The 21,836-nt window shown below is 55.3% G+C and overlaps 2 protein-coding genes across 3 annotated transcripts in view; one reads left to right on the top strand and one right to left on the bottom strand.

Moving 5' to 3' along the window:
• WASF2 (WASP family member 2) overlaps positions 1–12,403 on the top strand; it is a 79,869-nt gene extending 67,466 nt beyond the window's left edge. For both annotated transcript variants that reach the window (XM_040979668.1, XM_040979667.1), the window contains 5 exons: positions 1,065–1,182; positions 2,192–2,316; positions 4,356–4,514; positions 6,957–7,465; positions 8,575–12,403. In XM_040979668.1, the coding sequence (XP_040835602.1) occupies positions 1,065–1,182; positions 2,192–2,316; positions 4,356–4,514; positions 6,957–7,465; positions 8,575–8,732 (1,069 nt within the window). In that variant the 3' untranslated portion in view covers positions 8,733–12,403. The remainder of the gene's footprint in view (positions 1–1,064; positions 1,183–2,191; positions 2,317–4,355; positions 4,515–6,956; positions 7,466–8,574) is intronic.
• A 7,072-nt stretch (positions 12,404–19,475) lies between these two features.
• Positions 19,476–21,562, bottom strand: GPR3 (G protein-coupled receptor 3). Its single transcript, XM_040979767.1, has 2 exons — positions 21,491–21,562; positions 19,476–20,479 (listed from the first exon to the last, which is right to left on the bottom strand). Exon 2 carries the CDS (start codon positions 20,469–20,471, stop codon positions 19,476–19,478), a length of 996 nt encoding a protein of 331 aa, XP_040835701.1. The 5' UTR covers positions 20,472–20,479; positions 21,491–21,562.
• Between the last annotated feature and the right edge of the window lie 274 nt (positions 21,563–21,836).

Raw genomic sequence — 21,836 nt, 5'->3', positions numbered from 1 at the left:
GAGCACGGTCAAGTACTTGTGTGGCAGGATGGGATAGATGAGTGACATTTAGAGAATTCTGTCTGTTAATGGCATTTTCCTTCATAAATACAATACCAGAATTACCATCTCCTCTCAATAATCTGGAGTTGGACTAACAAAAGCAAGCAAGTGGTGGTGTATCTCATTCAGAGCAAGAGTTAATGTAAAATCACTGCAGTTGGGAAATACTTTCTGTATATTGTGATGGGGTTGGAAAGCCCTTCCAATTATTTTTATTTCAGAATAATACTAAAATAAATGTTCCCCATAAGCCCATGCTTTCCTAGCAGTGGGAGGGGCCTATCCTAGCCAGACTGTGGGATTCCAGCCAGGATGGTTGAGCGACACTTGGTGTACTGTGCACTACTTTCGCAGCTACTAAAAGATGATGATTAAGCCTTGGGGTCCCAGAACAACTGGCCATCTGTTCTCACCAGAGCCCCCTTGTGGTTGGGGGGTGTGGATGCTGAGCTGTTCTGGAAGGGAACAAGAAGGTGGGTGCTGTAGTTATCTGGGTGTGCAGAGGAGTAACAGCGATGCCCACATGAACAGTTTTATATATCAGAAATGCATCTGCATGTGTACACATCCGAGCCTGCCTAAGTATGCCCAGGTTTCAGGTGAGAGAAAGCCCCTGCCTTTCCTAGAGTCCTGGGGAGTGGGGAGGGGAAGGGAAACTAGTGGTAGAAATCCCTCATCTGTGTCAGGCCCTCCAGATAGCTTCCGGGAGATGTCTGTGGTCATGCAAATGTGTAGAAATCATCAGAATTCCTGCTGTTGTAGTCTGCTCTTGCCCTGACCATGCAAATCCCTCCACCAGGAATTGAAAGTAAGGCTAAGGTTCTTAAAAAGCCAAATGAGGAGAGAGATCCTCCCATTCAGGGGCATCTGAGTGTGGTATGGGAAAGGAAATAAGTGATCGATTCGAATGACTCCTTGAGTCCTTGGTGTAACAACTGCTAACTGGCAGGTGTTTGGAATATTGGATGTGGTTGGGAGCTCATCTGTCCACTGACAGCTGCTTGTCTTCATTTCTATCCTAGGGATGATGGGAAAGAGGCACTCAAATTCTACACCAACCCTTCGTACTTCTTTGATCTTTGGAAGGAGAAGATGCTGCAGGACACCAAGGATATCATGAAAGAGAAGAGAAAGCATAGGGTGAGGGGAGAGGGGCCTCTGTTCTGCACATCAGTAGGCATGGTTGTGGAGGGGGATAAAAAGGAAGGCAGCCTTATGTGAAGTAATTCCGGGTGGCTGCTGGCTTGGATGCCAGGTAAAACTCTGAAAAAAATGTGTCCACACCAAGCACCACCAAGATGAAAGTGTAAATCATACCAAAAATGTGTTTGTTCCCCTTAGCACTATTAACAATTGAGTATATTCAGGCTGAGTTTTAGAAATTGGCGTTTCTACCCACCATTTATTTCTCTTGCAATTTGCACCTGACTCTGCTGGACACATGAGTGAGGCTTGTCCTCTCCCTGCCAGTTGTGCAGCTCATTTCTCCGAGATGAGTACTACTTCTCTAGTGTTTGATTAGCAACAGGAGCAGTTTAATACCTTCCCTGCTGGCTGGGCGGGGCCAAGGGGAGGGGAGGTACCTGGGTTTGGGAGATGCCCCTCTCTGCTTGGACTCCTAATGGTGTGTGTGTGACCTGTCAGTTACGACCTCACAATCCCATTAGCATGGCTGCCAGGAGGCCCAGGAGAGCGCCAGAGGCTAGTGCAGTGATACACACTGAAAATTTCCTCACCGTTTTTTTTTTTTTTAACTATTTCCTTGTATCTGTCCCAGATATCTGTACCTGTCATTACTTCTCATCTCTTGACAGACTTGTATGGATGAGCAAATGACAAACAGCTGCTTCCTAACTTCCAAACAATTAGAGCTGTTTAAAACTTGAATGAGTTATGCAGAGAAGTGGTGGGTTGCCAGAGCTAGAGGTGTTTGAGTATGTGACTGAGCAAATATTTTGCCCAGGAGGTAATTTGGGTTAGATGGCCTCTGGGTCACTCCAAACCCAGTCATTCTATAAATTCTCCAGGTACCTTGTATGCTACCTAGGCAGATCAGCTCTGGGGTTCCACGACTGTGAAGATGGGTGGAATTTAATGAACAACTTTGGAAAATGTTTAGCAGAGGCTTTTCTATTCATTTTCATTATAGAAAGAAAAGAAAGATAACCCAAACCGAGGGAATGTAAACCCACGTAAAATCAAGACCCGTAAAGAAGAATGGGAGAAACTGAAGATGGGACAAGAATTTGTGGAATCCAAAGAAAAGGGTTCAGGGTAAGTGATACTTTTGTGTTCTCAGTGACATTTTTTAAAGGGGTTGGGGACAACTGTCTAACAGCTCTGGCACGATGCCTTTCACAGCCCCTGAAGTCTAGCTGTGTAGCTTAAATCAATACCACTATTAATCAGCTACTTTAAAGCACATCCATCCGATGATTAAAATTTGCTAAATAAATCAGGACACTCAGCAATTTAAATGAGGTGAGTGGAGTGGTCTGAAACAGCTCCGTGGCTTCTAGTGCCCTTCCTCTGCCAGCCCCTGGTGTGGCTGAGGGTCTCAGAGCAAGGACTGCAGAGCGAAGCTCAGAGCTCTTGGGAGCCCTTTGCCTCCAGAGCCCTGAGCTGAAGGTCGTGCCTGCAAGCTGGGCATTGCCCGGGAGAGAGGACACAGCCAGGAAGTGAAATTGTGCACATCACCAGAGCAACTCTTCAGCCAGCCTTTGTCGGTCTTGAGAGAGAAGCTGGGCAAGGACTGAATGCAGACCTCGGAGACAGTGTGGGAAAGGCTCCCGGGCCAGTATTGAGGCTATATATCTCTGTAGAGAAACAGGCGATGTCAATTTGACCCCATTTCCTAATACCAAATCATGCTGGAAACTTGAAGGCAGAACATGGTTTTAAAGCTTGGTTTGATGCCTATCCCTGTGTCTGACCTGTGTGATATTCAAAGCCAAGTCACCACGACTGCCTGGCCTGAATGTCGCCTTGGTTTTCCCTCTAAATATGTGGCATCCTGACTGTCAGAAAACCATGCCAGCCAGTGCCAGGTGTCCAGGAATGATAAAAGGAAAGAACTGTGTTCTTGCTTTTAGGAATAACTCTACCATGAAAATCTTGACTTTTAAAAAATCTTGACACTTCTGACACTTGTTCTTTCTGGATTAAGAGATGTTTTAAAGAGTGATGAACATGGGGAGAAGAAAAATGAACCTTTTCCTCTACAGGAGAATCAACCCTAAGGGGACCTGCATTACCTCACTTCCCACTCAAAGGAGCCATTTTGTGCTGTGGTCCCATCCTGCTGGGACAGGCACTTGCAGTCGGCTCAGTGACCCTGAGGTCAGGAGCTTGCATTTTCAGAACACCAACCCTTATGTGTATTTTGTGTGTCTGTGGAATGGGGTTGGGAAAGATGGTTTGGCCTCATGGCTAGTCTATGTGGACATGCCTGCTGGTAAGCCTATAAAGAGATGTGCCAAGCCCACATCGCCAAAGCCTTGGGATTTTCCACATCAGAGTGTCATTCGACTCAGTCTGCTCTCTCCAAGCCTGGTTCCCCATGTCTGTTCTAGAGGAGCTCTTTTAGGACCCAGTGATGGCACAGAGATGATGAGATGGAGCAGAGCAGGCTGTGCTTTCTGGCCAGCACCTGGAATGGGAGGTTTATTGGTGTTCGCTGAGAGGAGAGCACTTCACTCAAGGCTCTGAGGGACAAGTTTTCAGGAGGCAAGCCCTAGCAGGCACCCTGCTTTAATCTGCAGCTCATTTTCTTTGATAAGAGACCTGGCAGAGAGACCACGTTTACTACCACGCAACAACTTGCCTTCATCCTGGGCTTGATTTTGCAATCACATGCCTCTTTGGCCTTTGAGCACTCCAGAGACTTACCAACCTCAAACTCAGGCTGCGTGCTAGTCATGTGTTTGGTGTTCACCCTTTGCCACAAGGTAGACTTGGGATTCAGTTATAACTGCACCTAACATTCGGGATATAAGCTACATCTAACATTCAGGAGAGAATTTAAAAGAACTGAGTTTGAAAAAGGCCAGTCCTGGAGAAGAGAAACATGTTTGATAATCTGGGTTGAATCCCATTACTGCAGACAGTGTGGCAGAAATATCTGGGCGATACTTGACCGCAGGATACCTAGTCCTACAGCAAAATTCAGTATAGGAGAAAATAGTGCATTCTTATTTTATTTCTTCCTAATGATTTTTGTATCAGACATATTTATGTGGTATCTGTTAAGAAGAAAAAAAAAATACTTCCCTTGGGCCTGTGAATGACAAGCTTGGCACTGGGTTTCTCTCCAGGTACTCACCCACCTTGGTGTACCAGAATGGACGTGTGGGCTCGGTTGAAAACATGGATGCAGGCAGCTATCCACCACCACCACCACAGGCTGACTCCACCTCTTCTCCTTCGCCTTCCTTCTCTGAGGACAACTTGCCGCCCCCACCAGCAGAATTCAGGTAATTGTGGTTCCTTTTCATCCGCTGTGAGTAGTTAACCAGTATAATGTTCAAAATCTAGGCCAGGACCACTGAAATAACTTTCAGGCAAATCTGTCTAGGTAATAGAAATGATTAACATTTGTCAGGCGTTTAGTAGGTACCAGGCACTACGCTAAACACTGTATATGTTACTTAATCTTCACAGGAGCCTTCTTAAAATAGATATTGTTATTACCCCCCCTCCATGTTACAGATGAGTAAACTGTGAAGCAAAGAGGGTTCAGGGTTCAGTGAACTTATCATACAGTTAGTTATAGACAGAGCCTTAGGCAGTGTGATCCAGAGAGAGTGGAAGACTAGATGGAGACCTTCCATCCACTGGTTCACTCCCTAAATGAAACTAGGGAACTCTATCCAGGTCTCCCATGTGGGTGTAGGGTCCCAAGCACATGGACCATCATCTGCTGCCTTCCTAGGTGTGCTAGCAGGGAGCTGGATTGGAAGTGGAGCAGCCAGGATACCAGTAATGTGCCCTACTACAAAGCTGGCTGCTGATCTTGTATTCTTAACTGTTTTGCCATACTACCTACAACTGAACAGACAGATGCCACCAACTTCTCTGCTTTTTCCTTTATTTAAAAAAAGTTTTACTTTTTTAATTTGAAAGGCAGAGAAAGAGACAAATCTCCCATCTACTGGTTTGCTCTCCAAATGCCCACAACAACCAGGGCAAGACCGGGACAAAGCTGGGAACCAGGAACTCAGTTCAGGTCCTCCCACATGGATGGCAGGGACCTTTGACTGGAGCACTTAGCTGCTGACTCCCAGGGTGTGCCTTAACAGGAACTGGAGTTGACTCAAACGGAGACCCTCCAGAATGGGGTGCAGGTGTCTTCATCACTAAGGCAAACACCCACCTCTTCTGTAGCTTTTAGTTTTTGACCTGAGCAGCAGACAACACTCATGTTGCACTGGCCTGCTTCCCAAATGCCTGCAGCACCCCCAGGAGGGGGGCCCAAAGGTGGGAGCTGAGGTGACTGGAGCGGTCACTGCTGCCTTTCAGTGCCCACAGAGCAGGAAGCTCGAGTTAGGAGCTCCCTAATGCCAAGCAGGGAGTGAACCCAGGTGCTCTGACTTGGGATACAGGTGCCCTCACTGGCTAAAGCCCCACCCATCCCTTGTTTGTTTTCCTCTGCTTTAGCTCAGCATGAATTGAAGTGGAATGATGCACTGTTCGGAAAACAGTTCGCAGGTGGTTTTCCCAGTTATCTAGGAACCTTGCAGATAGTCACTGTCTCTCCTATATCTTCTGGTTCATTTCGCTGCCGGATGCAATCTCCAGAAAAAATGAAACAAAGAGGAAAAGGACATAAAATGTAGGCTCTGTCCCTTTAGGAGTCTATATCCCCATCAGAGGGACCCAGGAAGGGCCAGCAGTCACGGCTGCAGAGAGGTTGGGGGTGTTTGGGATGGCCCTTTATGCTCGCTCACTTTTTTCCTCTGACTCCTGACAGTCTGGAAAGGCGCGTTCTTTTCCTTGGACTCTGAGCACCCCTCAGATGGAGACCTGAAGCAGTGCTGTCTCCCCCATTCTTCTTGCCCCTTGAAACCACTAATCCCAAATCACTTCCTGCTGGTTGCCTTGTCAGATGCAGCTGAGGCTTCAGGGGCTGTGGAAAATTCCAAGATGGATGCTTTTCTGAGGAGGAGCTGTTAGTACAGGGCAGATACCAAGGTGGGAGGAACCTTCAGCCTCACAGGAGGCTGGAGCCCTTGCAGCTGCAGCGGAGCGAATCTGATCCCAGGAGAGGTGGAGCCTTAATCCTCTTTCAAACCTGGGTCAAGAGTCATGTGGCAGATTCGTTTCCCATCGCGACAGATTCTCAGATTGAGACTGGTTCGCTCTGAAGTCTCCCCCCCACCCCACCCCCGTCCCCGTGAGCACTGAGGATGCATTGACCTAATCTATATCCTGCTTGGGTTTGGTCAGCTTGCCTCAGGTTTCCTGCCCTCACCAAGTCTGGTGAATGTTAATAGCCCGAGACATTTGTATTCTAGTGACTTCTTCCATGCGTTCTGACTCTTGGCTCCAAGCTAAAACTAACAGCTGCCCATGACTCACCCCGCGCCTTGGAGAGGGGCTTCCAGGGGGATGCCTCCCCTGAGTGCTGAAGGGTTAGGGGAGGATCCAAGTGTTTGTGGACAAGTCTCCTTCCTGGTGGTCATCTTCAACTTCCAACTGGCTGGAAGCTCTTTTTCTAGCCACAGTACCCATTCCATTGACTGCATCTTTGAAGAGCTCCTGGGTTTTTCTTTCTGACTGAGCCACATAGTGAAATTGAAATGGTGTAGTTGGCTAGGATAAGGCTAGATTTGGCAATAATTGTTAATTCTGAACAGGGCAGTGGGAGTGGCGGGGTGTTTACATCCTGAAAGTGACGGTGAGTCTTTTCTTTTTAGTTACCCAGCAGACAACCAGAGAGGATCTGGCTTGGCTGGACCCAAAAGATCCAGCATGGTCAGCCCAAGCCATCCACCCCCAGCTCCACCTCTGGGCTCTCCGCCAGGCTCCAAACATGGCTTTGCTCCACCACCCGCCCCTCCACCCCCGCCTCCCGTGGACATCACATCTCCTCCACCACCTGTGGGCTTTGGGTCTCCAGGCACCCCTCCCCCACCCCCACCCTCATCTTTCCCACTTCACCCTGATTTTGTTGCTCCTCCACCTCCTCCTCCACCACCAGCAGCTGACTACCCAGTACTGCCACCACCCCCCTTGTCCCAGCCAGCAGGTGGAGCCCCACCCCCTCCCCCTCCTCCCCCGCCCCCAGGACCACCTCCTCTCCCCTTCAGTGGTGGGGATGGCCAACCGGCTATACCACCACCGCCTTCGGATGCCATCAAGCCCAAGTCCTCCTTGCCTGCTGTGAGTGATGCCCGTAGCGATCTGCTTTCCGCCATCCGTCAAGGTACACTCCAGTGGTGGGTTTGGGATTGTGTTTTTCTGAAGATGGGGGTAACTGATGAAGATATGGTGTGAGGGCTGTGCTCTTCCCAGGAAAGAGTGATTGAGACCTCAGGCCTGAGAACAGATTTCTTCCCACCTCTTAAAATTCTGTTTCAAAGACAGAGAGGTTAGAAAGAGAAACCAAGATCTCCCATCCACTGGTTCATTCCTCAAATGCATACAACATTTGGGCCAGGCTAAAATCAGGAGCCCACACTGCCCCTAGGTCTGCCACCCAGGTTGCAGAGACCCTCTGCCTCCCGTATAGGATGTGGGCACTCCAAGTGGTGTCTCAACCACCAGGCCAAATGCCTTCCTCCTGAAGTCAAAAGTCGAGAATTCTTAACCTGAGATTTTGAAAAATTCCTTAAAAATGTAAGCTTTATATGTATACATGCATTGTCTTTTCTTGAGGAAGGACACTCATTTTTCATCAGGTTCTGCGCCCCAGAAAAAAGTCACTGTCTTAGCAGGACACAGCCACTCTGGTCCTCTTCCACTGCTCTGCCTTCCTTTCCTCCACTTTTTTTTCCTCATCCCTTTTTTCTCCCCATTTCCTCTCTCTCTATTTTTCTTTAAGATTTATTTATTTGAAAGGCAAAGTTCTAGCAAAAAAAAAGAGAGAAAGAGAGAGAGAGAGAGAGAAATTGACTGATTGTTTTTCCATCACCTAGGTCCCCTTCCCAAAGGGTTGGGGCCAGGCTGAAGTTAAGACCCAGGAACTCTGTCCAGGTCTCTGGTGTGGGTTCAGGGACCCAAGCACTTGGGCCAGCTGCTGCTTTCCCAGGCGCATTAGGAGGGAGCTGGATTGGAAGGGGACTCCAACAAGTTCTCAGTGTTATGCCACAATCTGGCCCTTATCCTCTTCCTTGGTCATGGCTTCACAATGGCTAGTGGAGTGGCGGCTCCCCACGCAACACCTCCTGAGAAAGCCCAATCCTCTGCAGTCAGGAAGAATGGCTTCTCTGCCACAGACCCCTGGCCCTGGCCGTCCCTCAGTCCCACCCCCTGCCAGGGCAGAACCGAGGCTGGGCACACCCCTTCACTCTCTTCCCCCTCCCCTGCCACCAGGTTTCCAGCTGCGCCGGGTTGAGGAGCAGCAGGAGCAAGAGAAGCGGGACGTCGTGGGCAATGACGTGGCCACCATCTTGTCCCGGCGCATTGCTGTTGAGTACAGCGACTCAGAAGACGACTCCTCGGAGTTCGATGAAGACGACTGGTCCGATTAACTCTGTCTGCCACCCGCTCCTTTGTCTTTCCTTCCTACCTGCCGCCTTTGCCGCCTACCCCCACAGTCCCAGAGGCGGAAGGGGAGAAGAAAAGAATTTTAAGGGGCCAGAGCTTTCCTTGAAGCAACCAAAGATATATCCAAATGCTTCCTCAAAAGGAACATGGATTTCCTGTCCCTGTTGTCAGGCACCATGGGCCTCCTCAGCCACAGCCGCTGAGACACCCCTTGTCCTTGCAAGCTATTGCTGCATACTGAAAGGAAGGAAGACTCCTAAACCCTCCGCTTGGGTCCCGGCCGGATGCGGTATCTCCCCCTAAAAGCCATTTCAGTCGTGCCTTGTCCCCAAAGCTTTGAAAATGCCAGCCCTCTTTGGTCCTGATCAGTGAGAGCAGCCTGCATGGATGCGGCCAGCCCCTCGCATGCTCCCCTGGGAAGGCAGTGCAGTGTCCCAGCAGCCAGACTGGCTTTGGCCAAACCTTCCCTCTGCTGGCATGCCCCAGGCCCAGGAGGTGTTAGCCCTCCTGAGTGGCTCCCCACCTCACCCCCAAATGGCGCTTTTCTGAGGGCTGAGGTGTGCCTCCTCGCAGACTGCTCTGGGGAACAGGGTGTTCAGCTGTTCCCCTAAATACCCTCCCCACTCCTCCCCCCAGGAGTCCTCAGGGAGCATGGCCCAATTCAAACCTCTAACATGCGTGACCAAAGCAGCCCTGGCACAGGGAGCCAGGCCCATGCCTGCTCTCAGGAGCAGAGCCGGGAGCTGGCACTGAAGGCCTGAGAGGGAAGGGACTTGTTCAAGGTCACCTGGCTGACCGGTGACAGAGCAAGAGCCTGAGTGCTTGATTTCAAATCGACTCTGCTTTCTGGGACCAAATCACAGCCCAAGCTGGAGCCAGAGTGGAACAGTTCTGGCTCCATAGCTACTCCAGACCTCAGCCTGGGGGGTCAGAGAGGGCCCCCTGCCCCCATCACCGCTCAGCTCCTTATAACCTTGCCTCTAATCCTCTGTTGCCCCTTTCCATCACCCCCTCACCACGTAACCTTGAGAGCGGCCCTTGTTGGGGCCAAGAGCAGTGGGAAGGAAGGGGCCGGCAGCTTTGGCAGGTGCTGTTTTCAATTCCTCTGCAGCTCCTCCCCCTCTTCCTTCCCCCGTTTAAGCCTAGACTCTGCCAACTGTAGAAACTTGGGTCCTTCAGGCTGGCAGCCACAGCAGGTCCCTGCGGGGTAGGCATGGGGGCGGGGGCTCTGGCAGCTGGGAAGATGCTGGGAGGCAGAGGGGCGTGATGAGGTCCATTTCTCAGCACCCCTCACTGCGTGGCAAGGTTCCCTACGCTGCTCCCTGCTGTGCCCAGAGCTCATACACAGGTGCTATTATTCGGTGGGGAAGGGGGGAAGCTGGTCAGCTCTGACCCTCAGCGAGGTTTCTTCTCTCTGCCCTAACTATTGTGTAGCCTCTTCTGCCGAAATCGGCTGCTCCTGGCTTCTTGGGCTTTCAGAGCCCTGAAACAAAGAAAAACAGGATCTGTCTCTACCCAGCACAGCAAATGGTTGTAGTAATTGCCAGAGCCCTCGTAAACCCCTCCGGCTCGAGGAGAGTGTGTATAATCTCGGGTACTGCCGCTGTCTGCCTCCCCTCCACCTGCCTGCCTTGAACTTGGGGCATGGGGCTAAGCCTGGAGATGCAAGCAGGCGCCCTAGCTGCAACCAGTCTCAGGCCAGGTATCCATGGCACGGGGCAGGCGCCCAGTTCCACTCTCAGCATACCGTGCCACCTCTTCCCATCTCCCATCCTGCTTTGCATTGGGACCCTAAAATGGCCGATGAAGGGGCCTCTGCCACAACCCTCTTTCCAGCAGCGGCTGGAAAGGCAGGCAGGGCAGTGGTTCTTCCAGATAGGAGTCCTGGGGCCTGGCCAGGCCAGGGCTTGGGCCTAATGGCTCTGACTAAATTACCCCCATCCTCCTCCTTTCCGGAAAAGGGGGAGCCAGAGCTGCTCACAGTCATTCTGCTGTGACCTTGAAGGGGGCGGTGTTGGCCTGGCTTCTGGAATGGACAGAGTCCACCGTGGAGAGGGCCAGGGGCAGGAGGAGGTGGGGAGGGGCCCTGCCCGCGGAAGGTAGGATTAGATCATTAGCTCAGTGACCTCCTAGGGTTTCGATGTGCTGTGTTCTCATCCTACAGCTGCTTTGGTAATGATCTGCAAGTCCCGGAGAGCAACAGCACAGCTCTGCCTGGCGCTCTCATTAAAATCTATGCAGCCAAGCTCGGCGCTTTGTAGCAGCCGGCCTTGCGAAGCCTTCTCAGCTCGGGGGGCTGGGGACCCAGTCAGCCAAGGGGCCCTCTGGGCTCTACTTATGCATATGTACACCAAAAAAAGATGCTTCTTTAAACCCAGAGCCCTTTAAGATGATAAAGGACCCAGTGCAGGTAGTCATCGTGTGTTTTTGGAATCCTGTAATTGTAGAATGCAAAGTTTAGTGGTTATTTAAACTGGGCCAGTGTTGGTAAGAGTGTGAATCAATGGCCCATAAGGACTCTTCAGGGGCGAAGCTGAGGAGCCACCACCCTCCCTGGGCTGCCCGACCCAGGGGGGCTGCCCTCATTCCCGCGGCCCAAGGGTCCAGCTTCCCGGCGACAGTGTCAGGAGTGACTTGTGGCTTTTCCTTGGCTATGAGATGATTTCATTCCAAAGGAGCAGGGGGGGAGGGGGGCAGGGACAGCTCGGTGATCCCTGGGAGGCTCCGAGCAGCTGGCCCAAGCTCCAGCTTCCTCCAGTGGAAGCTCGAGTGCCCTCAGAAACGACCCTGGCCAATGTCACCGCAGAGCCAGGGCAGCGTTGTCAGAGCTAATGTGAAATCTCTTCCCGTGGCGCCGATCCTCTGACTTGCAGCGCCAGCTTGGACAGATTGAGGTCTCTGTGGCTCCGGTGACCCTGCTTGAGCATTCCCACCGTGTCCAGCTCTGCTACAGCACCGCCTCCCGTCACCACCCCCACCTGACCCCAGGGCCCAGGCCAGGCTGGGGATGGGGGCTTCCCCGGGGGGCCAGGCTAGAGACCAGCTAACCTGTTGGGACCAGATGTTGTGCAGAAATGTTTCTCACTCTGTGCCTGCTGCCACGTTCACTTGGACAGTGCGTCAGTGAGGGCTAGGGAACAATTTTGTTATTGTATTAACTTTATCCAGCTAATTCACTTGAGAAACTAACCAATTTTTACTTTCTGTCTAGAATGATGTACATGTAGGAGAGTAAGCCGTAACGCTCCCAAAGTGCCTTGTTTTCTCTGATATAAATATATTTATAAGGACATATTCCAGTGGGTTTCTGGGCGTGTTCGCCATGTTGAGATTTTAGGGAGAAAGTGCCCGCGGAGAGGGGCCTCCCGATTGCCAGCAGGCCCCTCCCTCCTGCGCAGAGAGGAAGGTGGAAGACACCTGGAGACTTGGGGCAAGGCTAGACCCCTGCCCGACCCTTCCTTCTCCTGCCCGGTTCTTCTCAGACCCTCAGAAGGTCGACCGGGTCTCTGCTCTCATTTCCTCCCCACGAGGCTCATGCGTGTACCGCATTTGTGCCCCAGTGACCTGCAGGTTCCGCGGAACCATTTTCTGTATGCACATGAGTCCTGAAATGCCAACGTTGAAAATCATCTGATAAAGTCTTTGTAGCCACTCAGCCACCCAGGGTGTGTGTGAGTTGTTTTCCTGGGAGAAGAGATTAGGAGGAGCCACACCGGCGGGAGGGCTTCCTGTGTGGGTGGGCACGAAGGGCAGGAGGCCAGTCACTGAAGGTGAAGTGGGCTGGAAACCATTTTGAACAAGGAGGAGACCCAGGTTGGGGAACCTGTCGGTCTGCGCCCCCCTCCGGTAGGGGGGCAGGGCAGGGGAGGCGGGCTGCTAGCAACGCCTGGCCTCGGGTGAGGAGCGGGGGGCTGAATGCTGATGTTGCCTCCCAACATCTGGCCGGCATCTTGTCTGCCTCTCAGACCCAGGCAACCTACCTTAAATAGAGCGATTTACAATGGAATCCGATAAAAGGTTTAGGCTGCCGCACGCCCCCTCTCCTGCCTGAGGAAGGCGAGGGGGCTGGGTTTAGCTTCTGACCCAAAAAAATGACCTACCCAGGAAGCAACGGTTGTTCCCAGCACAGCTGCTGCGGGTAACTGTCCCTGGGGGTAATTTATGAGCAGACACCCAGTTCCGGGCCCCACCGAGACAGTGGAGTGGCCCCCGGGAGGGGCGGGAGCTGGGTCACGCCTGCTGTTGAGAGAGTCACCCACTGGCGTCCCAGGAGAGGGGGCCGAAGTTTTGAATTGTCAGCAAGTGCTGCGCCAGCCGCTCTGAGCTCATCGTGCAAGCCGGGGGTGGCCGGGGAGGGGGCCGCTCGCCGCTCGCCCTGCAGCCCCTCCACTCCACCCTCCTGCTCGGGCCTGTGTTTAGTCAGCACTTGGCTGCCCGAGGCCGGTGACTGACAAGCAGCCAGACGGCCGCCCTGGCAGAAGACAAAATGGTGGTGTCGGGAGCCGCCCTTGCTGGGGAGTTGGAGGGAAGGAATGTGGTTCTGGGAAGCCAGGAAGGCCTGAGCTGGAGTTCTGGCTCCGCCATCCGGGAGCTGTGACCCTGTGCAGGTCCCTTCACCTCTCTGAGCTGAATGAGTCCCCGCTGAGAGGCCAGGAGCCCCCATCTCAGCCCTGGGGAAAGCAGGTTCACAGAGGTCAAGTGAGATGCCAGAGAGCACAGAGCTAGCTGGCTGGGCACAGAGCCTGCGGGTCGAACGCTGGCTCCAGCCGGGGCTCACGGCGGACGCCATCCCCAGGCAGGCTTACCAGCTCGCGTCTGCCTCCAGAACGCTGTGGTTTAGGGCTGGAAGGGTTTGTGAAAGGTCTCAATTCCCATCTCCCCACCCCTGGGGTGAAGCATTACAGGCGCAGTAAACAGGTGGTGCTTCTTTGGGCTCCACCCAGGGCAACCAGACCTCAGGACTGCAAGTTCCCTGCACCCTCAGCCACGCATGGGGGGAAGCTGGGCCTCGGTACGCACCCACGTGCACGTGTGCCTGCTCACACGTGAGCTGAAAAGCGGCACGCGTGAAGGAGCACACAGCCCAGGGACACAAGCATTCACTGTGCACAGAGCCCTGCCCCTGTGCAAATCAGGGCACACAGCAGCCTTGCAGTCCCAGGAACACACAGTGGCTGCCAACTGCACACCCATGCTCACAGTCACCCCTCCCTGCTCGCTGCCGCCGCCTGCTCCTTACTGCCCCCTTCTGGCCACCTGGTAGCCAGGGCACCAGGAAGCTCTGCTCTTGGGGTGTTGTCCGCCTGGTTTCTTTCTAGATCCTAAGGGTGACCAGCAGGTTCAGGCACTCCCTCGGCACAGCATCTTAGCACTAGAGTTGTGGGTGTCTAGAGGGTGTTCCTGCAACTTGAAAACAAAAAGCCTTTGACAGCCAAAGGGGCATGGCACGGTGGGACTATCAGTTGCTGATGACAGCCAGCCAGTAGTACTTGGGACAGGGGTCCTTCCTACCTGGACCCCTCCCACTCCAACCAGCAGCCAAACTGTGCCTGCACATACTGCACGCACAGACATGTGGCCAATCCAGAGAAGTCGGGAGTCAAGTCTTCTAGCTCCTGCTTTGCTGCTGCATCTCTATTCAGCAACAAGCTGTGACAATGGCGTCTCACGCTCTTGGGAGTTCCCCGGTGTGTGTGCCCGAGTAAAGCACAGCCGCTAGACACGACCCTGTTGGCTCCTCGGGACAGTCTTGGAGGGGTTACGGATGTGGAATCACTCATTCCGATCTTGCAGACAAGCACACAGAGAGGTGTAGCCATTTATCCAAAGTCACACAGCAAGCCAACAGCAGACAGGAAAATAGAAACTGTTCTTCCCAGTGCTTCAGTCTGCCTCCAAGAGAGTGGAGCACCCTTGGACTTGGGCCCAGAGCCTTGAGGCTAGAGCCAGAGGCGCTGGCCTTGGGTCTGGGAACCCTGACAAGGTCTGCATTGCTGTCTGAAGCCTTGTGGGCAAGCTTAGGTATGTGGCTTAGGGGTTGGAGAAAGGCAGCCTGGAGCCTGGCGAGGAGTCTGCCTCTCACCACCCTCCACCCCACTGGCCCTGGGGCTTTTATGCCAGACCAGAGGCAGGCAGGAGGGGGGCTCTTCCCGAACCTGTGGCCACTTGCTGTGTGCTCATGCATGGTCAAGCCTGCAAGCATCCCAGAGGACCCTGACAGTTTTATGACATGGATGGGTGTGCATGGCAGTTCTTCGTACCTGGGTCTGTTGCTGAGGTGTGTACACTCGGTTTGTTCCTGAGCGTACTTTGCAGGTGCTAGTGTGCACCCACATGGGTGTCCTGTTGCTGTAGAACACATCCATATGTGCTGCTGGGAGTGGGTGTGAGTGCGCATGTAGGGACAGCCTTGGGTGACTGCACAGGAGCCACACAAGAGCCCCCGCCCCCAAGAGCAGGACATCACTTTTCCTTGTACTGGCCTTGGGACAGGAGCTGCCCCACCCCACTCCAGCCAGCCACTGAGCGCACAGTGCCCCCACCTCACCCCCACGAACCCCCTATTCCCAGACCTCCCCCCTTGGCCAATTTGCAGCCTCTTGCTCCCAGCTCCAGAGCAGGCCTGCAGCAAAGTCAGGAGCTGGCGGCCAATTAGCGAGGGGGTTAATTAGGGATCTGGGGGCCCCTGGGGGCTGGGAAGCTGAAGGCAGGCACGGGGTGAGCAGGAGTGTGAGGTGCTTGTCATGAGATTGGAGCGGGAGGCTGAAGCCAAGGGGGAGCAGGAGAGTTCAAGATCGCTGAGTCCTGAGCAGGGAGCACGTGCATGTAAAAAGCCAGGCACAAGCATTCAGGGCTTGTGTCAACACCTGACCGGACCCTGCCTGCACACATACACACATGTCTGTACGCTGTGTGCAGCTGCGTGTGCAAAGGCTTTAGACGTGCAAGCAAGGTTGGTCCCTATGCACATGTGGGCAAGAGCCTGTTCAAACATTCACCTGTGTGCTGCATCACACAGACATGCCCGGACAGCTGACACGGCCCGTGTGCATTGTATGCAGGTGTGCCTGGCTATACATGCGTGTCAGGATGTGTGTGCCTGAGGGCATGTTCTCTGGACAGTCAGGAGCCAGGCCCTGTCCACGTGCCTGTGTGTACCCATGGGTGATTGCCCGCATGTGCGTGCTCAGTCCTCAGGGTGGAGGGAGCTGGGGGTGCGGGGCTGGCAGCCTTGCAGCTCCAGGGGGGTCACCTGACAGACAGGCTTGCTGCAGCCCCCGGCCCTGGGAGCCTGTTTTCTAGCCAGTGGAAGCTGTGAGCCCGTGAACTCATCTTATATTAATAGCTGCTCTCTCCTCATTCACCGCCGGGGGAGGCAGTCATGGCCCCGGCCAGGCGCTGCAGCGGGGCTGCCTCGCTCTCACACAGGACAGAGGGCAGTGGGGAAAGGCGATGGGGGCACCCCTGTTTAGCTCTGCCTCCTTGGATCCGGCATGGGGGCTGGGCAGCTTGCAGAGGCTGGCTTACCCTCCCCAAACGCATGCATGCACACACAGATGGGCACACACACACACACATATGCACATGTGTGTGGAGCAGCCCTGCACTGAGTGTCAGGAGGGGGAAGGCGTGGTCCTGCCCTCAGTCTAAAGTAGGAGGCCGGCTCCCAGGATTCCCAGTGTGGCGGGGGAGACACGACCTTGTACTTAGAAGCCCCTCATGCTTTTTTCAGGCCTTCAGTCTGAGAGGATCAACATGGCCTTCCTCCAGGGGTCCGAGTCAGAGGCAGAAGCCAGGTGAGAAGCTTCAGTCCCAGATCCCTTGACAGGCGCAGTGGGCACCATATATCTGTCACTTCAGCTGCCACCAAGAACTCAACCAGGAAGGCTTCCTGGAGGAGTGTGGGGTGGAGGTTCAAAGCGAGGCCTCGTCTGTGGGGTTCCAGGAGATATACCACCACATTCACAAGCTCAGCCCAAGGGGCAGACCAGATGTACCTCAAGGGGTGGCCAAACCCCCCATGCCTGGAAATGCTTCAGACCCTTCCCCACTCCACAGCCCCCAGAGAGACCCTTCCCACAAAGGGTGATTAAAGTCAGGCCTGTTCAGATCCTGGAGCTGGGGTGGGGGCACACAGGGCTGAGCCCTGGCCCAGGAGCAGCTGGCCCTTGACCTTCCCCTCCTGAGAGGCACAGGGGGCAGTAGGCAGTTGTGCTCAGGTGCCAGCGATGCCCTCAACAGGCCGGAGCACTGCCAGGTATCCCCTACCCCCCAACCTTCCTGCCTGCGCCTGAAACCCACTCCCACGAGAGGCGGGTTTGGTCTCCCACACACCTGCTCACTGCGACTTAGGGCATGTCCAAAGTCACCTTTCTAAGAGACAGTTTCTGGACAATTGCATTTCACACTCCCATCCTTCCTGCCATACCCTGGGAACATGTCACTGACACCACATTTCTGGGAAAAAATGTTTCTTTCCATGATTTTCTCCCACGGCTAGCAAGCAGGCCACCCTCAAAGGCAGCAGAGAATGGGTGAAGGTCCTTTCCCCATGTGGGCCACAGTGTCTGCATCTGTAAAGTGGACACAGAACCAACCTGAGGAAGCTGTGAGCCATCTTTGGCTGTGTTGGCCTCAGAGCTTGGCCTGGGCATGGCTTGCTGAGCTGGGCCGGCTTTTCCCTGGAAAGGCAGGGAACTGGACCTAAGGCCCAGCTGAGCTTGTGTCTGGGAGGCACCACTGTGGTTGCCACCTTGGACTCTTCCACCTGATGCTGGGAGGTGGCAACCACAACAAGCGGAAGAGCTGTCGGGGGTGGGGGAAGACAGGGAAGACCTGGATCCTGGCCTGGTGCAGTTCCCCTTTGGCCTTTGTGCTTCTGCTTGCTGGCCCACAGGGCCACATAGGGCCCTGCCTCCAAGCCCTGCCCAGTGGTCAGGTCTGGGCACCTGAACAGCCAGGTGGGTCAGTGCTTCTTCAGCGATCCTCTTACCAAACACGCAAACCTGGGACAATGTGCCTGCACAGCCCAGAAGCACCTGCTCACAGTCACTCACTTTTCCAGCTCCAGAACCACTAGGCTGTGGCTGGCTGCCTCCCTGGGGTGGGCCTGCGGCCCTGGGAGTGCACCTGCTAGAGCCTGGGGTGTGGAGGCCCCAAGCCTCAGGAGGAAGGAAGTGGGAGGCCGTTGCCTAGGAGACAGTGCCTAAGTCCTGGAAACAGGTGTTCCTGGTTGTCCCGACTTTGGCATTTCCTAGCTGTGGGACCAGGGCCAGTCCCCTACCGTTGGTCAATCTCTACTTCCTCATATGTGCCGAGAGGCGCCTGGTGGGCTTAGCCACTGGCCACAAGGGACACTCCCAGTGCTCAGGAAACTGACCTGCAGTGAGCACGTCCTTCATGCCAGAACCTCAGGTGACCTGATGTGGGAATCCTAGTTCCTGTCCCCAGGGCAAGGAAGTCCTTGTCCAATGGTGCCCAGGTCTGAGCAGAGGGGAACTGGCATCCTGCCAGGCATACCCCACGCTGGGTCTCCAGTTCTTCCAAAAAGCCCTCATGGCTTGGCCTGGCCCTCTGGTTATCCCCCACCACACAAACACACCAGACACCATGCACACACCTCACACACACCATACACACACAGCTGACAGAAACGTGCTTATCACAAAATCACGTTTTATTGGGTTTAGGTACAAGAACAGGGAATGCACTGGGGGCCATACCCCGGTTGGCAGAGGGGTGGGGAGTTGGCTCGTGCCCCGCCTCCTCCAGGGCACCGCGGGGTGAGGCCGGGCCCCCATGCCATGGCTGTGGCGCTGGACACCAGGCTAGAGTGGAGTTGGGGCTGCTTCTGGTCCCAGCTGCTCAGCCAGGCTGCAGTTCCCCCGAAACGGCCACCAGAGGGCAGCCTGCCCCCAGCGCAGAGGAATTCTCGGTTGCTCAGGTGATGGCTTCTTAAAAAAATAAAAAACCAGAGGCTGGTGTGTTCCCCTTGCAGCCCGACGGGGGGCGGGCCTGGGGAGAAGGCTCTGGTTCCTATGATCTCTCCGATAAAAAATAAGCAAAATAAATAACAAAATACGTGATTTCTCTTTCTCTCCACCCTCCTCCCCCCAGCTTTCCAGGAACTGAGGTCAGGACAGTGTAGGGATCCAAGATCCCATGGTATGGCCTGGATTTCAGGGCGAAGGTCTCTTTTCCTCCCTTACTATCCGTAAGAAAATCCATAAATAAATAAATAACTCATAAATAGATCCTCTCTTTGTATGTGCGCACATAGATATAGATAAATCTGTCTTGGTCTAGGCAGCTAAGTGACTGGCTTCTCTTCAAGCTTAGAAATTCAAAAGTAAAGTGACATGGTCAAGGTCAAGTCTAGGGGCAGAGGAAGATGGAGGACTCGGAATGGCTCTATAAACCACTTCCTCCTCCTCCCAGTTCCCTGCTCCCCCCGCAGAGTTCTGGAATTGCACATCAGCTGGGCCGTGGGGCAACTCTTAGTAGAACCCCGAACACCTGCACATCCTGAAACCATGAACCCGTCGGGCCCCTGCAGGGATCTGCTGGAAACACCCGATGGCCTAGAACTCCAGAACCAGCTGGGTCTCAGTCAGGGGTGTGGAGCCGGGGTGGGAGAGGTAGGGGGTGAGAATGAGGCCCTGAAGAACATTCTGGAACATTCTGGAATCCTGTAGCGAGATTGGGGCCAGAAGGTGAGAGGGACAGGACTAGACATCACTGGGGGAACGGGAGCGGAAGGGCATCTTGGAAGAGGAACAGCAGCAGCAGATGGCCCACAGCACCTTCTGCACGTCTTGGTTGCGGAAGGCATAGATGATGGGGTTAATCATGGAATTGTAGGTGGCGGGGAGCAGGGTGAGATAGGTGTAGAGGGGTGGGGAGTGGGCATCACCCAGCAGGCAGTAGACAGTGAAGGGCAGCCAGCAGGCGGCAAAGGCGCCAAGCACCACGGCCAACGTGGCGATGCCCTTGCGGGTGGCCACATAGTGGGAGGCGGGCAGCAGGTGTCGCTGGAGCGCGATCTGCTGGGCATGTCGGCAGACGATACGGCAGATCTGGGCGTAGAGCTGCAGCATGATGCCAAACACCATGAAGAAGGCAATGGCCAGGACCACCAGATGGTTCTTGGAGAGAGGTGAGACTACCCCACAAGTGGTCAGGCCATCCAGACAGTTCCAGACCAGCACCGGTAGCAGCCCCAGGCCCAGGGCGCCTCCCCACACTAGGGCCAGCATCACGTAGGTCCGTGTCACCGTCGTCTCTGAGTAGTAAGTGAGGGCGTTGTACAGAGAAAGGTAGCGGTCCACGGTGATGGCCAGCAGACTGCCAATGCTGGCGGTGAAGGCCATTGCCAGCACGGCCACCAGTACCAGGCCCATCTCCTCTGAGCCAATGCAGAAGATGGCAGCAAAGTGCAGCACCAGACCCAGGCCCGCCAGCAGGTCTGCCACGGCCAGGCTGCCCACCAGTAGGAACATGGGGGCACGAAACGCAGGTGTGCCCACGATGATGGCCACCACCAGGGCATTCTCACAGGACACCAGCGTGCCTGAGATGCACAGCACCACGTCCCAAGCTGTGGGGGAGGGCAGCGGCGGGGCTGCGGGGCCTGCGGACCCCTCTGCAGCTGGGCCTGTGCTGCTTGCATTCACACCACCTAGGCCAGCTGAGAGCCAGGCCAGAGGGCCACCTGCACCCCACATCGTGGCACCTGCGGGAGAAAGATCCTGTGAGAATTGAATTGGACTGGGGGTGCTGGGAAGAGGGCTCCAGAAGGGGTAGCACACCCCTCAGTATGGGTGGGGGGGCACCCTTCATGCATGCAACACGCTTCATGCTGAGCCCAGGCCATCTGCACCTCTTGGATGTCCCAAGCCCCTCCATCTTTTCCTGGGGATCCCTATCCTGGTCTCTGCACCCTCCTCTCTGGGTCCTACAGGCCTCCTTTCCCACGTGGGTGACGGGAAGCAAACCTGACCAGGGGCTGACACCAGTGGGATAGGGTTCCAGGGGGACACCAGGGACTCCAGACAGGGTGGCCAGGAGAGGATAGTGCACAGGGGTGGAAGGCAGCCGCCTGCCCTGCCATCTGCATGAATGATGCTCCAGACCCTTCAGGGTGCTCTGCACTGGCAGCTCCAAGCTCCGCCCCCAAGGGAGCGCGTGAGCTCCCCATCTGCCCCCTCCCGCCTCGCCTTCTGGGGTAGCCACACCTGGGGAGCTGGCCCTCTCCCTCCCAGACTTTTGTGCCCAGCGGGGGCCCCCCTCCTTCAGTCCGAACCCCCTGGGTCTCCAGGAAGGGCCCTCGCCCCCCGTGCTGGAAGCCTGGCTCCCCCTGAGTCAGACCCGCTGGGTGCCGGGACACCTGCATTTCAGGCCAGGTTCAGCCTCCTGCCCCGCGTATCTGCATCCCCAGATCAGACCCAGGGTCCCCGCCCCAGATGTCTCCTGCAGGCCCGACCTCCACGACCCTAGATGACCCGCTGTCCCTGCAGAAATGCTCACTCTTCGCCAGGTCACCCAACTGACCACTCCGGCACCCGAATACCTGGATGCCGCCCCGCCCGCTCAACCCAGCATCCCAGCCTCGACCTCTGACCCTGGCGGGCAGCTAGGAGCCTTGGCCCGGCCCATGGCCCCTTGCAACCTGCGTGCCCTCCCGGACGCCTCAATGTGCGCGGCGGCGGCCCTGGCGGGGGCCCTGGCGGCGGCTGCTACTCACCGTTCCGGACCGGGTGCGGCCGGGCCGCGGGGAGTCCTCGCTCGGGTCCGGCGGCTCAGGGTGTGCGCGGACCCCGAGAAGCCCCCGCGGCCGGTGAGAAGCGGCGTGAGTCACCCCGCCCCGCCCCCGGCCCCCAGCTCGCTGACGTCAGCGCCCCGCTAGCCAATGGGCGCAGCGCGCTGAGGCGCAGCGCGCGTTGCGCGGCATAGTAATGAGGCCTCGCGCCGCCCGCTCCCCCATTCATAAAAAGCGGCCGTGGCCACGGCCCCGCCCCTCCCGAGTGGGCCCGCGCTGTCCTTGACGCGGCGCCCTCTGCGGGCCGGGGACGCCGCTGGGACAGCCCGAG

The sequence above is a fragment of the Ochotona curzoniae genome, unplaced genomic scaffold, assembly GCF_017591425.1.
Source record: "Ochotona curzoniae isolate NIBS_2020 unplaced genomic scaffold, NIBS_Ocur_1.0 contig_3255, whole genome shotgun sequence".
In the NCBI taxonomy this organism is placed as follows: domain Eukaryota; kingdom Metazoa; phylum Chordata; class Mammalia; order Lagomorpha; family Ochotonidae; genus Ochotona; species Ochotona curzoniae.
The sequence above is the reverse complement of the archived record's forward strand: the minus strand, read 5'-3'. Positions and strand labels throughout refer to the sequence as shown.

Bases quoted from the DNA above. Each gene is read 5' to 3' on its own strand.
- GPR3 (XM_040979767.1), bottom strand. From the start codon at position 20,471: ATGTGGGGTGCAGGTGGCCCTCTGGCCTGGCTCTCAGCTGGCCTAGGT.